Source organism: Megalobrama amblycephala, linkage group LG1 (assembly GCF_018812025.1).
Source record: "Megalobrama amblycephala isolate DHTTF-2021 linkage group LG1, ASM1881202v1, whole genome shotgun sequence".
Classification (NCBI taxonomy): Eukaryota; Metazoa; Chordata; class Actinopteri; order Cypriniformes; family Xenocyprididae; genus Megalobrama; species Megalobrama amblycephala.
The window spans coordinates 29,274,436-29,290,149 of NC_063044.1; the positions used below are offsets into that span (position 1 = coordinate 29,274,436).

Below are 15,714 nucleotides of genomic sequence, written 5' to 3' on the forward strand. Positions count from 1 at the left end.
GCTGTGAAGGAGGGGGTTGTTCTTACCCATGCGCTCATTTCAAAAACTCAGTCTACAAAAAGAACCTCTTTAGCACCTTTAAGTTAATTGATATCAGGTCTGTAACATGATTAGCTATAAAAGGGATGTCTTAGAGAGGCAGAGTCTCTCAGAAGTAAAGATGGGCAGAGGCTCTCCAATCTGTGAAAGAGTGCGTAAAAAGATTGTGGAATACTTTAAAAACAATGTTCCTAAACGTCAAATTTCAAAGGCTTTGCAAATCTCATCATGTACAGTGCATAACATCATCAAAAGATTCAGAGAAACTGGAGAAATCTCTGTGCGTAAGGGACAAAGCCGAAGACCTTTATTGGATGCCTGTGATCTTCGGGCCCTCAGATGACACTGCATCACTCATCAGCATGATTGTGTCAATGACTTTACTAAATGGGCCCAGGAATACTTCCAGAAACCACTATCGGTAAACACAATCCGCCGTGCCATCTGCAGATGCCAACTAAAGCTCTATCATGCAAAAAGGAAGCCATATGTGAACATGGTCCAGAAGCGTGTTCTGTGGGCCAAGGCTCATTTAAAATGGACTGTTTCAAAGTGGAAAAGTGTTCTATGGTCAGACGAGTCCAAATTTGAAATCACAGACACCATGTCCTCCGGGCTAAAGAGGAGGGAGACCTTCCAGTGTGTTATCAGCGTTCAGTTCAAAAGCCAGAATCTCTGATGGTATGGGGGTGTATAAGTGTATATGCTATGGGCAGCTTGCATGTTTTGGAAGACACTATGAATGCTGAAAGGTATATAAAGGTTTTAGAGCAACATTAAATGAAAAATATGTCAAAGACAACCACGAACTCTTCAGCAGCTGGAAACCTATATCAGGCAAGAATGGGACCAAATTTCAACACCAAAAATCATAACCTCGATGCCCAGACGTCTTCACACTGTTTTGAAAAGAAGAGGAGATGCTACACCATGGTAAACATGCCCCTGTCCCAACTATTTTGAGAGCTGTAGAAGGCATCAAAATTGAATTGAGCTCATTTTGAGCATAAGCTTGTAAAATTTCTCAGTTTAAACATTTATGTTATCTATGTTCTATTGTGAATAAAATATTTTCTCATGTGATTTGAAAGTCTTTTAGTTTTCATTTTATTCAATGTAACAAAGTTCGTAGATAAGGAAGAAAGAGGCGGGAACTGGCGAACATTAAACATAACTTTAATACCAAAATAAACAAAGACAAAACTAAAGTAATGCTGGCAGACCCTCACAGATGTCTGCCGGCCACATAAACATAATAAAACATCGAATAATATCCAGGCCTGGTCCTCTCTCATCCTTCACTGTCGTCGCTCCTCCTTTTTTGCTTCCAGAGCTCCTCCATGAGAGACTCAAGGCCGGTGCGCCTCGCAGGTGGAGCTCATTATCTCTCGCGTCACCGGCCTCACGCCGTTCCCTCACGGCTCTCGCCCGCCCTGCTCACCACATTCTAATTTAAAAAAACGTCCCAACTTTTCCAGAATTCGGGTTGTTTACAGGTGGAGCTGGGGAAGGTGGATGGTTTCTGAAAGCAAATGCTGACCAAGTATTTGAAGGTTGAGCAGTGAGCTCATTGGCTACTGATACAGCAGGAACCAATCAGCAGTGCCCTATAGAGAATAATGTGATTGTAAGCAGGTTGAGTTAAGGAGAATGAGCCATTTAGAGTTTCATGACAGAACTTAGTAATTTAATGCCTAAAACCCTAAAACAACTGTAAAAATTACAACAACAAAAAAAAAAAAAAGATTTACAGAATAACAAATAACAGAAGAATTAAATAAAATGCTTTTACAGCTTTACATTTCAGTAAAAATCCCCTTCTTTCTCTTTTATCAGCTCGTTAAATATGACATCATACGTCAACATTTCCGGGTCCAGATGCTCCATCAGATCCCAAAAGCAAACAACAAACGGTGCTAATATACACTAATTGTATGCTGTAGTCCTACTGAAAAATCATGTTCCTAACCTTTATCTCAATTTTTTTTAAATGAGTACAATAAAGATAGACAAAGAGCTCATAAATGGCTGTTGAGATAATATTCTCACATAAAACAGAGTAGAGGTTTGGACCTCTTGTAGGCTATTCAATACATCATGACTTAACAAGCCTTAACGTTAGTTAATTTAGCCTTTTTTAAAAATTATGAAGGACAAATAATTTTTTATAGCAATCAGTACTACGCCATTAATGTTGACAGCTTGTATTGAACCCAGAACATTTCTTTGAGTGAAATTTCAATTAGATCTCCTGTACTTTGAAATAGCAACCTCTAAATAATACATTTTCCAACAGAAATCACCATTTACAGTCACACACTCTACCAAAATATTCAGTCAGAGTCATTACTATGAGCATTTACAGAAATGTTCTTCTCGGTCTCTCTTCCTCCCAATGCATTTCTTCTCTAGCTCGTCCATCACTGTCTGATTTCTAATAATATTTCTGTTGCAAACTTCATTTCCTACTTGTTGAGATTTATAGCCGTGATGACACCAATCAGTTTATCTCTCCATTTATCCCACATTTTCGCTTAATCATCTCACTGCTCGCTGTCTCTTTGTGTCTGTGGGAACAGAGAGGGGGGTGGAGGGGTCTTGATTGGGAACGCTGCTAATTGTGTTCCTAGACGTGACTACAAGCTGTGTTGTGGTTAGAGAGTTGTTGTACTGTCAAGACAGGAATATGACACATGGCTCTGATTTAGGACATTGCCATACCATGGATTCTCTACTGAGTCAATAAGCTAGTTAGTGGTGCTTGCTGGTTATTGGTAATATAAGGCCATTAGGATTACCATTCATACTTACATTGCGGTCTACACAAAAAGACACAATGTGATAAAGATTGAAGCAGTGGAAGTGTGTCGAAGGCATAGAAGCAGTCTCTTCCCTGTAAACCACTTAGTACATCTTAGCAACTGCATCACAACCCCCATAGCATCATGGCGGCGAGCCACTCACACTTTCTAAATTTGAAAATCAATAAAGATCAATGGCACTGAACCATGAAGTTTCAGATGAGGACTAAAGTCATGAGGCTCATTAGGTGTTCAGTAAAATTTTCTCACCTGCATTACTGCTTTAGGAAAACGCGTTTTTGTTTTTCTCTCCCTGAAGTTCCCATTAGCCCCTGTTGAAGACCAACACTCTTAAAAATAAAGGTTCCAAAAGTGATGCCATGGAAGAACCATTTTGGGTTCTACCAAAGAACCTTGAACAGTTCTTAAAAGATCCATTTGTATTTGGTGTGAAGAACAAGAACCTCTTCCACTCTAAAGAACCTTTTGTGCAATGGAAAGATTCCATAGATTCCAAAGGTTCTTTATGGAACCATGATGCCAATAATGAACCTTTATTTTTAAGAGTGTTGAGTGTATCAGACTTGTAAGGGAATGATGGACTGAGAGAAGGGGCTCAGGGGATGCCAGAAGGCCATGGAGGTGACAAACAGAGGTGGAGAGAGGAAGATGACAGAGGAAGAGGAGAGATGAGCTCGAGGTGTCTCCTCTCGTGATATTGCCACTGTTTTTGCATAATGTGTGATGAGTCTCCATCACCTCGCCTCCCGCACAACAATTTCATTACAGACGGCTAATAAATGTTTCATGGCAGAACAAGCTGCTCGCCTTGGCTTTATTAAATCTGAGATAATAAAAGAAGAACGGCAAAAAATGAAAGCGGGAGGGGGAGAGATAGGAAGAATGCCATAGATATCCTCAAACAGGGCTGCCGTATCTTCTGTTTCTGGGGCAACGAATCCCCCGTCCCCCCTCAACGCGTCTTTTTTTTTCTTCTCGCCCTGCCACAGAGAGACAGGAAATGAGAATCTGGCTGACAGGATATTGCGTTCTGGTGGCCTGGGGATTAGCTGTTTTATCCAACCACACACATACACACACTCACAGACTCACTCTCGCCTCACACAACTCAACACATCGATCCTGTCGGTCCCTGAACTCTCGAGTATATCGCACAAACACAAACGAGGGATGCTGGAAACTGACGTTTGTGCTTGTAATGTATGGACAGGTCTTGCTGTGTATTTATCACAATTAGTACATTAGTGTATCAAAAGTGCATTTTCATCTCAAAATAGTATGTGAAATGCATGTTATAACGCCCATCATATGCTACAATATACTGTCAGAATCAGTATTTCCTACAAACCTTTGGTCTGTTGGCAAGTGGCAAGTGAATTACCATGCATTTTGTAGTATTTTGAGTAATGAGACATCATTGCTACATTGGAAATGTGTCGAAGGCATAGTTCCCCACAGAATCGTCATCATTTCCCTGATGTTGTCCCAAACCTGTCTGACTTTGTTTCTTCTATGGAACAAAAAAGAAGGTACTATAGACCTTATGCGTCAGAGAAACAAGCATTCAGCCATCTTTAGAATTTTGTGTTTAAACTTCCGTTTTAGCAGTAGCTCTGTATACTTCTTTGGCATCACTGTCGAAGAGTAATTAGCTGATCAAGAGGATTTACTTATTGTAGAGTTAACGAAAGTTATAAAACGGTTAGATCCTGTCCTTGATTCTGCTTCACCCAACGGTTCTGTGTATCACTACACAACACCCTAAGCAACCACTCTTAGCAACGTAAACTGTTCTCAATTGATATTGTTCATTGAAGCTTACTGTATTATGTATAAGAGTGTTGTGAGAAAGAGATCGAGTGAGGGAGTTTATTACCTGCATTCAGATTTAGCATTTTCCTTCAGGTCAGTCCTATGTTCATAATAAAAAATCTGTTTAAATGTCCAATGTATTATCTTGTCTCTTTAACAGTTAAGGGGTTTTCCCGTGACTGACAGTCGCTAGTCAAAGCATTTGTCAGTTGCGTCTTGTTCTGTGTTCACAACAATTCAGTCTTTTCAATGTAAAAGTCTTCGCTACTGACTGACGCACTCATAAAGACAGTCTTTGCCGCCATCTAATGGCGTAATAATGTAACTTCTTTTGCTGTTCATGGTCAGGGACTATTTTTTTCAAGCGGAAGGAAGGCTTTTAGTAAAAGTTTACTTCATGAAAGTTGCATTAATACATATTTTTGGCTTTATTATTTGTATTGTGTGGTAACTATTTTATAAAAGCAATAAGGTACTCGAGGCTAGAGCTGTATCGTGAATAAGTCACGGCTGAAGGGGTTGCAGGTACTCCGCTTCGCGTTGTGTCTAACAAAGCCCTTCAGCCGTGACTTATTCACAATACGGCACAGCCTCTCATACCTTATTGCTTACTTATCATGAGCATTGTAATATGTGAAGCGGATGTCATAACAAATGTCATTGGACCAGGAAGATTGAAAAATGAGTGGTTCATTCATAAATCCATAAGATCTTACCTTCATGCTGTGGAAATACAAACTGAGAGACAGAACACAATGAGCGCAGCGCTGAAAAGGGGCGGGGCTATATAAGGTCTGTAACAGTTTTGGACCCCATTGACTTTCTCTGTACAGACATTAGTGTTTCAAAGAAGGTTTGAAATGACATTAAGGTGAGTAAATGGCAGGTGAGTAAAGTGCCTGGTTGGACCCTTCAAAAATGACTTTTTAGTGTAACGTAATGTTGTCAGGTTGATTCACTCATAACTAAATAATGCTTATACCTTGGATTCTGAGTCAATAAGCTAGTTAGTGGTGCTTGGTGGTTAATGGTAATATAAGGGCATTAGTATTTCCATTCATACTTATATTGTATGATCCTGCCACTGTCAGTGGTCTGCCAAAACTGTCAAGGTAATCGAAAAATGTACTTCAAAACATATTTTGCATATATATATATATATATATATATATATATATATATATATATATATATATATTTTTTTTTTTTTTTTTTTTTTTTTTTTTTACAATTTTAAAGCACAAAATATTATTTAAAGTACATTTTTCAGTTACCTGACAAACATTTTGACAGTTTTGGCAGGCCACTGCAAGAAGGAGTCATCCAGGAGAACATACTAAAACAAAAAGATCCTTTCTCTACATCCAGAATGTTTCATTCATTACAGAATCAATGACAGCATGAACATTTCTCTGTTCTGTTGGTGCAAATCCAGAACAGAAAAGCTCATGAGGAATTTTAATGTACTTCCTTTAAAAGTAATGTTGGTAATAAGTAAATCATCCCATTATAACTCATAAAATGTATTTTGGTAATACTTTATAGGCCCCATCAATTAATGTTAATGTGTTAACTAATATCAACTAAAAATGAGTAATACATTTGTTACAGTAGATTTATTAATCTTTAACATTAGTTAATAAAAATACAACGGTTCATTGTCAGTATGTTAAATAATATTAAAAGATACTTTTGATTTTAACAATGTATTTGTAAATATTAAAATTAGTATTAACTAAGATTAATAAATGCTTTAGAATTATTTTTCATTGTTCCTTCAAGTTAAAGGGTTAGTTCACCCAAAAATGAAATTTCTGTCATTAATTACTTACCCTCATGTCATTCTACACCCGTAAGACCTTCGTTCATCTTCAGAACACAAATTAGGATATTTTTGATGAAATCCGAGGGTATCTGATCCACAGATAGCAGCAATGACATTTGCACCTTTTGAGGACCAGAAAAGTAAATTGTTGAATAAAGTCGTTAGTTTTATTTTGTTTTTGCACACAAAAAGTATTCTCGTTGCTTCATAATATTAAGGTTGACTATTTTATCGATGACTTTAATACTTGTTGTTGCTGCCTATGTGTGGATCAGATACCCTCGGATTTCATCAAAAATATCTTAATTTGTGTTCCGAAGATGAACGAAGGTCTTACAGGTTTGGGTGAGTAATTCATGACAGAAATTTCATTTTTGGGTGAACTAAACCTTTAACTAATGTAGTTAACTAATGGAACCTTATTGAAAAGTGTTACCAGTATTTTTCACCCATGAATTCTACAGGATCATTTATAAAAAAAAAAAGAAATCTCATTAAACTCATTCTTACTTTATTGATACCTTGATAGACAGTACACTTTCTAATGAGCCTGTTGAAGTGTTCTTCATATGACTAATAAGCCATAAATGTAACCATCTGAATTCAGTTGAGAGCGGTAACGAGTATTTGATAGTGTGCAATGACACTACTTGTTGTTTTATTAGCATAAAATGATGTGATGTGTCTCAATGCAATCAGACATAATTAAACAATTAAAGTCTGCATGCCACCAGTCGATTATTATTTCAGAACTTGTTTGTGCATTGCACTGTTTGCATGTTAAGTTCAAAAAATCATTTTAGCAAGTACGTACTCAAGTGTGCGTCTATGACATGATTGGGGCAGTATAATATGTGTCAGTACTGAACAGTTTAGCTGCTCACCTGTGCTTTCTCTTTTGCGTACGAGTGGTCTGATGTGTACAATTTTATCAGCTACCTGTTGGTTTTCTCATATTTCATCATTGTGAATATTGGTGTGCGTGCGTGTCGGGGAGGGAGGGCGGCGGGAGTGGGTTGTGGGGAATGCTGGGAGATTTTAATAACGCAGAAGCAGTGCAGTGAGATTTAATAAAAGAAGATGATGTGATTACTGAACCCTGGCTCTGAGCCACCTTCCCTCACAGCAATATCCGCTCTCTTTCTTTCTCTCTCGCTCACTCACACACACACACACATGCACAGCACCAACCCTTGCAATTATATGTACATGTATGATTTACATACTGACTCCCTATATATATATACAAAGATGCACCAAAGTCTGTGGGATAAACCTCGCAACTATGACAGTAAGTGTTTGATTATGTAAAATTATGTGTTCATGCATGGATTAGGCCCCCACACTATGATTTGGCTATAGATTTATGTAAAACTTTATTGAATTGACTTCATGAACACAGCTTGTACGTACATACCGTCTGATTGTTTTTCCTGCACCCATAATTTCTTTCCCCCAAGGTACTTTCATCCTGTTAACTCTGGTTTTCAAATCTGTACATGTTGTTATTTTTGTAACCATCATATTTAATGAGTCTGTTTGAAGTGTTTCTTTTCAGAACATTTTATCTCCTTTTAAAGTCACAAAAACATGTCCAGGTCACATTTCACCCCAAACAAAAAAACATAAAGAAATAATATTTAGCATAAATAAAATGGAGCCTGTTTTATGACCAATAAAGTGTTCTTACATTTTGAAAATATTTTCATGACAATTAAACATATCTGACCTCAAATTCTCATTAATGTATCCAGATGTTTTCCATAACTCTTAATGGTAATTGTCATTAATTTTTATATATATTTTTTTTTAAGTTAAACAGGTCTACTACTCATAATTTTTTCTCACATGACGGTAATGAAAATTATTATTTTTTATTGTTTGTGCATTACATTACTCAGAATTGGGAGGAAATTATTTGAAACTGAATGAAAATAATGTCATAATGCCAAAAAAAATCTTAAAACAGGCTTTATAGTCTTTAAGAAAAATATAATTTCTCACTTATTTCTTTTGGTTTTGAGGTGAAGTATGAACCGGGCATGTTCTTGACAGGCTTCATGCGAGTCACTCTTACAGTCAGTTGCTGAATGAATGTTTCTCAGGGTTTTTAGAGTTGGTTTTCTTTGATCTGGGTGTAGTAGGTGGTGATTTGGGTAATTTGGCATTTTTGGCAGATGGATTGAGACAGATTAGCCATAGCAGCTGCGTTTCGGACAGGATCATCATATCCGTGCAGATTAGAGGCTATAATGTGTGGACCTGGCTGCCTCTTCCTTCAGCAGATTTCTGATATGACACCTTCATCTCCTGCACTCAGGGCTCTTCAACACACACACACACACACTAGAATCCCGCCTTCCATCTCTGCAACTGTCATGAAGTCTGTGTTATCCATCAAATGTGCATTTCATCTGTTCTTAGCCTTCAAAATGTTTTGTTTTCATCTTATCATGTGCGACAGCATTATCTTTATATGCAAACTTTTAATTTCATTAGTGTTCATTGCCAAAGCAGGTATCAGCATTATTTATTGCTCATACACTCTTGATTCCAAAAGGGTTTTTCCACAGGAATGACATAGAACCACCATTTTGGGTTCCCCAAAGAACCTTTCAGTGAAGGGTCTTTTTATAGTGTGAAGAACATTTTAACAATCTAAAGAACCTTTTGTGCTGTGGAAAGATTCCATGGATGTTAAAGATTCTTCATGGAACCATTGAAGCCAATAAAGAATGTGTATTTACGATTAGGGATCTGAACAAACCCTTATTATAGGTCTTGTCATAATGTTCATTTAAATGATAGCTTTAAATGATAGCTTGTCCTCCACTGTGATAGAATTGTGTGTCAAATTGGGCAGATTTTTGATGAGCTAATAAAATCCTATACACTTATATTGACAAAAGTCCTGAGCACAATATCATACACTTGGGCTTTTTTGACTTGGGAGCAATCACCCAGAACAACCACACACAAAAGCCTAAAATCATGCCAGCATGTGTAAACGGCACGTTTAAAATGTAAAAATCTTTTGTATTGTCCAGTTCAATAATACTTTTGAAATACGTTTTTGTGTTTGACAGTAACTTCACACAGCTTCATGCCACATTTTAGGTGAATGGCAACTATTGCTTTGGCTTAATGAAATGTACACAAGGATTAGACTGTCATCGAGCGGCTACAGGTTCATCTGTGGGTACCTGTCAATATTTATGAGAGTACATGTGCACGGCCGAATATAGGTGCCGGTAAATGTGTGTGTGTGTGTGTGCGAGTATGGTGTGTTTATTCGAGTGTGTGAAAGAGAGAGGAGAGATTAACCCCATGCTATCCTCAATCCCTGGTTATGAGTTTACAGCGTCTGTCTGGGCATCGCACTGTTTAAACAACAATCTAATTAATCCTGTCTTTATTAGTTTCACGGAGCTGGGGAGGGAGGCTGGGAGGGAGAACAGGGAATTCTGGCAGAAAATATCAAGCGGTGAGGGAGGGGAGAGAGGAGGAAAAAACGAGGGGTCTGGTGGGGATTGAAGAGCGAGAGCGCCTTTAAAATGAATTGTGATGTTGATGAGCCACGTCAAAGGAAAACACTGTTTAAAGACAGGCATTTGTGGGCATTGGTAGCGGGACAAATGACCTTCTTAATACATTTGTTCACTTTTGCCCTGTAAGTCACTGTAACCGTTAATCATTTTAGAAAATCATTGGTAAGTTTAATACATTTACTAAAGTGTGCGGTGCTAGCAACACCGAGGTCAGAGGTTCAATTCCCAGGTGATAAAATGTACTTAGATGTACTAAAACTTAAATGCAGTGTAAGCAGCTTTGAAAAAAGTATGTCAAATGAATAAATGCAAATAAAATTACCATGTAAAGCCTGACATATAAAATAGTCAGATTTTTTAATGGAACATTATTTGCATTTTTATTTGCAAAAACACCTTAATTTTATTCAGATGCCCAAACTGAGCAAAAATATGCAATTTGCTGATATTTATGGCCAAAAAGTAAGATGGAATTCTTAATTAATGCTAATATATTTTAATATTATATATATGTGTCTTAGTAAGATATTTAATATCTTAGTTTTGTTATTTGTAGTTTTTATTGTTGGAGCCAAAACATTTAATGCTATGCAATACAAAGATGATTGAGAGATGTACAAATAAGCATTCCTCCGAAGCCTGATGGATCAGATTTGATACTTACATTTTAACATGATTTTCTAAAATGAACGGATAATCAGGTAAACTGGAGATGCTTCAGTCCAGTAAATGTTCATCTTCAAATATTAATAACAGTCTATTAACAGATGTTATTCTTATCTTCTTTACTTAAAATCAGTAAAGATATCACAGCAAAAAGACATGTATCACGATCTGAAGGGGGCATTTTTACAATTACACGCACATAAAAAACCTCACCTATCAATCAAATGACAGAAGGCATGTAATATATGTACAAGTTTTGTTCTTAAAGGGTTAGTTCGCCCAAAAATGAAATTTCTGTCATCATTTACTCACCCTTATGTCGTTCCACACCCGTAAGACCTTTGTTCATCTTCAGAACACAAATTAAGATATTTTTGATGAAATCCCGGAGGTATATGACTCAAAAATCCAGAAATTAAAGACAAATAGTCGACGTGACTGCAGTGGTTCAACCTTAATTTTATGAAGCGACGAGAATACTTTTTGTGCGCAAAAACAAAACAAAAATAACTTTATTCAACAATCTCTTCTCTTTCCTGTCATTATCCTGACGCAGTTGATGCAGTAAACGCAGTGAAGGTTTCCGTGTTTATGTCCGAATGCCAGCTCATTATTGGCCAAAGCTGATCACGTGAGCAGCACGATGCATGCGTGTGATGCTGACACAGGAGCCGGCCAATGAGTCAGCGTTCTGACGAAGAACCTGGAAGCGCTGGACATAAACAATATATGAGAATGACACAGAAGAGAAGATATTGTTGAATAAAGTCATTATTTTTGTTTTGTTTTTGCACACAAAAAGTATTTTCGTCGCTTCATAACATTAAGGTTGAAACACTGTAGTCACTTTGACTATTTTAACAATGTCTTTAGCACCTTTCTGGATTTTTGAGTCATATACCTCTCGGATTTTATCAAAAATATCTTAATTTGTGTTCTGAAGATGAACGAAGGTCTTACGGGTGTGGAACGGCATGAGGGTGAGAAATTTCAGAAATTTCAATTTTGGGTGAACTAACCCTTTAAGAAAAGTTTTGATCATGTTGATACTTCAGAGGCCTCAGAAATGTACATTTTTGCTTTGTTGCTTGTAACATCTTGTGCATTGTCAAATATTGCCACCCAGTGTTACAGACAAAACATTGCATAAAGTGATTGTTCAGAAACATAATCGTTCAGTAACACGTGCACATGTGTGCGTGTGTCAGGTTGTTCGTGCGGAAGTGCAGTGCGTGCCTGCAGGCGATCGGCCGCTCGGAGCTCATCATGCGTGTGCTGGGGCAGGTGTACCACCTGGGCTGCTTCAGCTGCTGCGAGTGTGAGCGCCGGCTGCAGAGAGGTGATGAGTTTGTGCTAAAGGAGGGACAGCTGCTCTGCCGGGGAGACTATGAGAAGGAGAGAGAGATGCTGGCCGCCATCAGCCCGGCCCCTACCGAGTCTGGTAACCTTCATGACCTCACTTGAAGGTTTATATTAAAGGAGATGAGATGCTAAAATAGTGAAGAAATGACACACTTCATCTTTAAGCCAATGCTCAGTTTCCCTCTGCAGTAAAGAGTGAGGATGAGGAGGGTGGCGGTGTCTCCGTCGGCGGGAAGGCTGGAGATGATGGGAAGGAGCACAAGAGATCCAAGAGACCACGAACCATCTTGACCACGCAACAGCGTCGCGCTTTCAAGGCTTCCTTCGAGGTGTCTTCAAAACCCTGCCGAAAGGTCAGCAGTCACCTGACACCTGTGTGCATAATATGTGGCACTTGTATCCATCTCATGCATATACTGTTATTGCAGGTCAGAGAAACTCTTGCAGCTGAGACTGGACTGACGGTGAGAGTCGTGCAGGTGTGGTTCCAAAATCAGAGAGCAAAGGTAGGATGGCATAATTTTTTGATAAATTCTGAAAATGTTCCTGTTTGAAACACCATCTCGTGATTTACCCAGGTAGAAAAAAGCAAAAACAACATCCTTGTTCTATTGATCAATCATGTTTTAGGGTTTGTTTATTTCTAAGGCTTAGCAAGTGGTTTAAGGGAGTAGAATTAAATAAACTCAAAATCAAATAACTTTAATTTTTTGACAAAAAAAGCTAAAGTTTGTCAGTTACAAGTTTTGAATGTGGCTTGGCATAGCCTGGTTGGAAAGCTTATATGAGCAGGCAGACGGACAGACGGATAGATAGATGGATGGATAGACAGACAGAGAGATAATACCAGGTGGAAACAGGGCCTAAGATGTGTTTTGGACAATCGGATCATGAGTGGATGAAGGAGACACATTCCTGTTTTCACCCGGTATTTTAATCCGTCTCTTTTGTCCGCTTTCAACCATTTCTGTCCTTATTTCTTCGAGGAGAGGGTCTATGGGTGGGTAAATGTATGGGCTTTGTCAGATCTTTCGATCTAATGGACAAAATAAGCTCGAGCAATTTAAGGCCGGAACACACCAAGCCGACGCTGACAAACTAGTGGCGACGAAAGCAGACTGTGGGTTGGCTCATATCGGCAGCGTCTGGGTCCAAAGTTGGCCTGACACACCAAACCGACACTCGACACCCGACGACCAAGTAGCATGTCAGTTCTGCGCCTGCGTAAGATGAAATGCTTTTCCGTACCAGCAGGTGGCAGTAGCTGAACAGCTATCAGAATGATCAGATGGCCCGACGGACCGACGAGCTCCGACGCCGATTCAACATGTCGAATCGGCCGGAAAAAGCAGACGAGGACCAGCTTCAGCCGACGGTGCGAAACACACTGAGAAAACTTAGTCGGCCGACGAAGATAGACTGCCCGACAGCCGACCGTTGGCTTGGTTTGTTCCTGCCTTTACATGTTATTCAGAAGAGGATGGAAAAACAAACGGAGAACAGCAGCTTTCCTTTCTGCTCTGATAGCCATAAGACCGGCCAAACGCGATGAGTGTGTTAGAAATTAGGAATGGTGAGAGAACATTGTGGTTGGTGCGTTTTTCATCTTCAAACCAAACTTGGGTCTTCAGCTGACAAAGTTTAAATCCCGTCTGGCTAGCGCTTCCCATAATGTTTACGGATTATGTCAGTAGGCAGAGAGTAGGCAGTCTTTAGTGGCTGTTCGACCACATGAGCGTCTACACTACAAAAGCAATCCGGTTCATTGCGTTTTCCTCTGGAAGTGGTCGAAAGTGGACAAGCTCAAAACGTTTCACACCCTGTTTACACCTGTCCTTAGTGTAATCCACTTGTGATCCGATCGATACTTTCAGGAAGAAAGTGTCTATATGGATAGACACAGATACTATCAACCAACAACACTGAGACTTGTGACCTAAAGCGATTAATCGCTGTCATTGTGACTGTTAGTTTGATTTTTATATGACTATTAGATGGGAATGTTGTTCCAGGACCAGGGAAGACCATAAACTGTTGTTGTTGTGTGTTCAGATGAAGAAGATTGCTCGCAGACAGCAGCAGCAGCAGCAACAGCAGGAACAGGAGCAGATGGGCGGGACCAGGAGGGGCCCGAGCAGAGGGGGGCGCCAGAGTAACGATGACAGTGAGGGTAAGACACAGACGGATGGCGGAGTGGATGGACAACTGTGTGAAATGGCTTGATGAAAAGTGTGAACCCAGCTCTTTCTCTTCACAGATGGCTCCAGCAGTCACGGACTGGATGGGTTGCTCTCGTATTCCTCTCTGCCACGCCAACAACTGCTGGCTTTGGATCCGAACATATACGGCAGCGAGCAGTTCCGACACGGGCTCACGCCACCACAGCTCGGCCCCGAGCAGATGCACTCCTATGGTAAGGATCTCCTACTGTACCAACTTTGGCATTGCTAATTGTTTTCTTTAACTGAAATGTTTGTGTTTGAACACCGAATTCATTTCAGACTCAGAGACAGTTTTCCATGACTTGGACAGTGATGGAAGTCTCAGTCATCTTGGTGACTGTCTCTTGACGACCGCAGAGGGTGGAGTTCTGGCAGGGCGGATAGGAAATCCCATTGATCGCCTCTACTCAATGCAAAACTCCTACTTTACCTCATGACCCTGGTTCCACCTACCTAAAGCGCTCCAACACCACAGCAGGGGGCAACAAATAGATCATCATTAAAACTAATTGAATCCCACAATCGCATCTTAGTTGTGCCAATAAAGTTCTAACCAATCAAACCAAGACAGGATCAGACCCCAAAAATTCAATATGACATGGACAGAATAGGAATTCACTGGAATATCATGTTTTGTATCACACATATACACTATTTTTTTCTGCTCTGTATCGCGCAAACAATTTTGGACAGTCATAGGTGCAGACATCAACAGGCAGCTCTTCGTGAAGTGTAAGTGTTACCTCACACTCTACTCACTGTAAAACTAACAAACTGATCAAGTCGGTATCCAAAATCTCCCCCTATACTCTCATTCGCTATTAGAGTGCTTGAATGATGATGTGTTTTGTAGGTCAACCAAAAAGTTAGCATTACCCCGGTTCCCCCGATAAAAAGACAATAGGATTGTTCTATTGGATTACTGCAGAAAATGTTCTGTGAGAATTAATGATTCCTACACATTCTGTTCATCATGATAATGTTTTGAACATTTTAAAGCCTAAATACAGCATTAGTAAAAATCTAAATATATAAAAATGCACCACGGTCACATGACTTCATCACCACCATTAAGCTTTTAACATATATTTCAGTCTTAAAAAGCATTTTCCATGATAATAAACACAAGGCTGTGAAAGCGGATTAGTGTGTTCAGTGTGATAACGTTTAAAGGTGCAGTAAGCGATTTTTGAGAAAACCAAGAAGCACAACAAACTTGTAGCCAATCAGCAGTAGGGGGCGTGGTCACTCATGATGTGGGAGGAGAGAGAGTGAGCCAATCAGCAGTAGGGGGCGTGCCCACTCATGATGGTGGAGGAGAGTGAGTGAGCCAATCAGCAGTAGGGGGCGTGTCCACTCATGATGGGGGAGGAGAGAGAGTGAGCCAATCAGCAGTAGGGGGCGTGTCCACTCATGAT

The 15,714-nt window shown here is 39.5% G+C and overlaps 1 protein-coding gene across 1 annotated transcript in view; it reads left to right on the top strand.

Moving 5' to 3' along the window:
* The window catches only part of lmx1al (LIM homeobox transcription factor 1, alpha-like), a 29,978-nt gene extending 14,264 nt beyond the window's left edge, over window positions 1-15,714 (top strand). Inside the window, exons 4-9 of the mRNA XM_048188402.1 lie at window positions 11,921-12,153; window positions 12,264-12,427; window positions 12,503-12,580; window positions 14,127-14,244; window positions 14,332-14,487; window positions 14,576-15,714. Of these exons, the coding sequence (XP_048044359.1) occupies window positions 11,921-12,153; window positions 12,264-12,427; window positions 12,503-12,580; window positions 14,127-14,244; window positions 14,332-14,487; window positions 14,576-14,733 (907 nt within the window). The 3' untranslated portion in view covers window positions 14,734-15,714. The remainder of the gene's footprint in view (window positions 1-11,920; window positions 12,154-12,263; window positions 12,428-12,502; window positions 12,581-14,126; window positions 14,245-14,331; window positions 14,488-14,575) is intronic.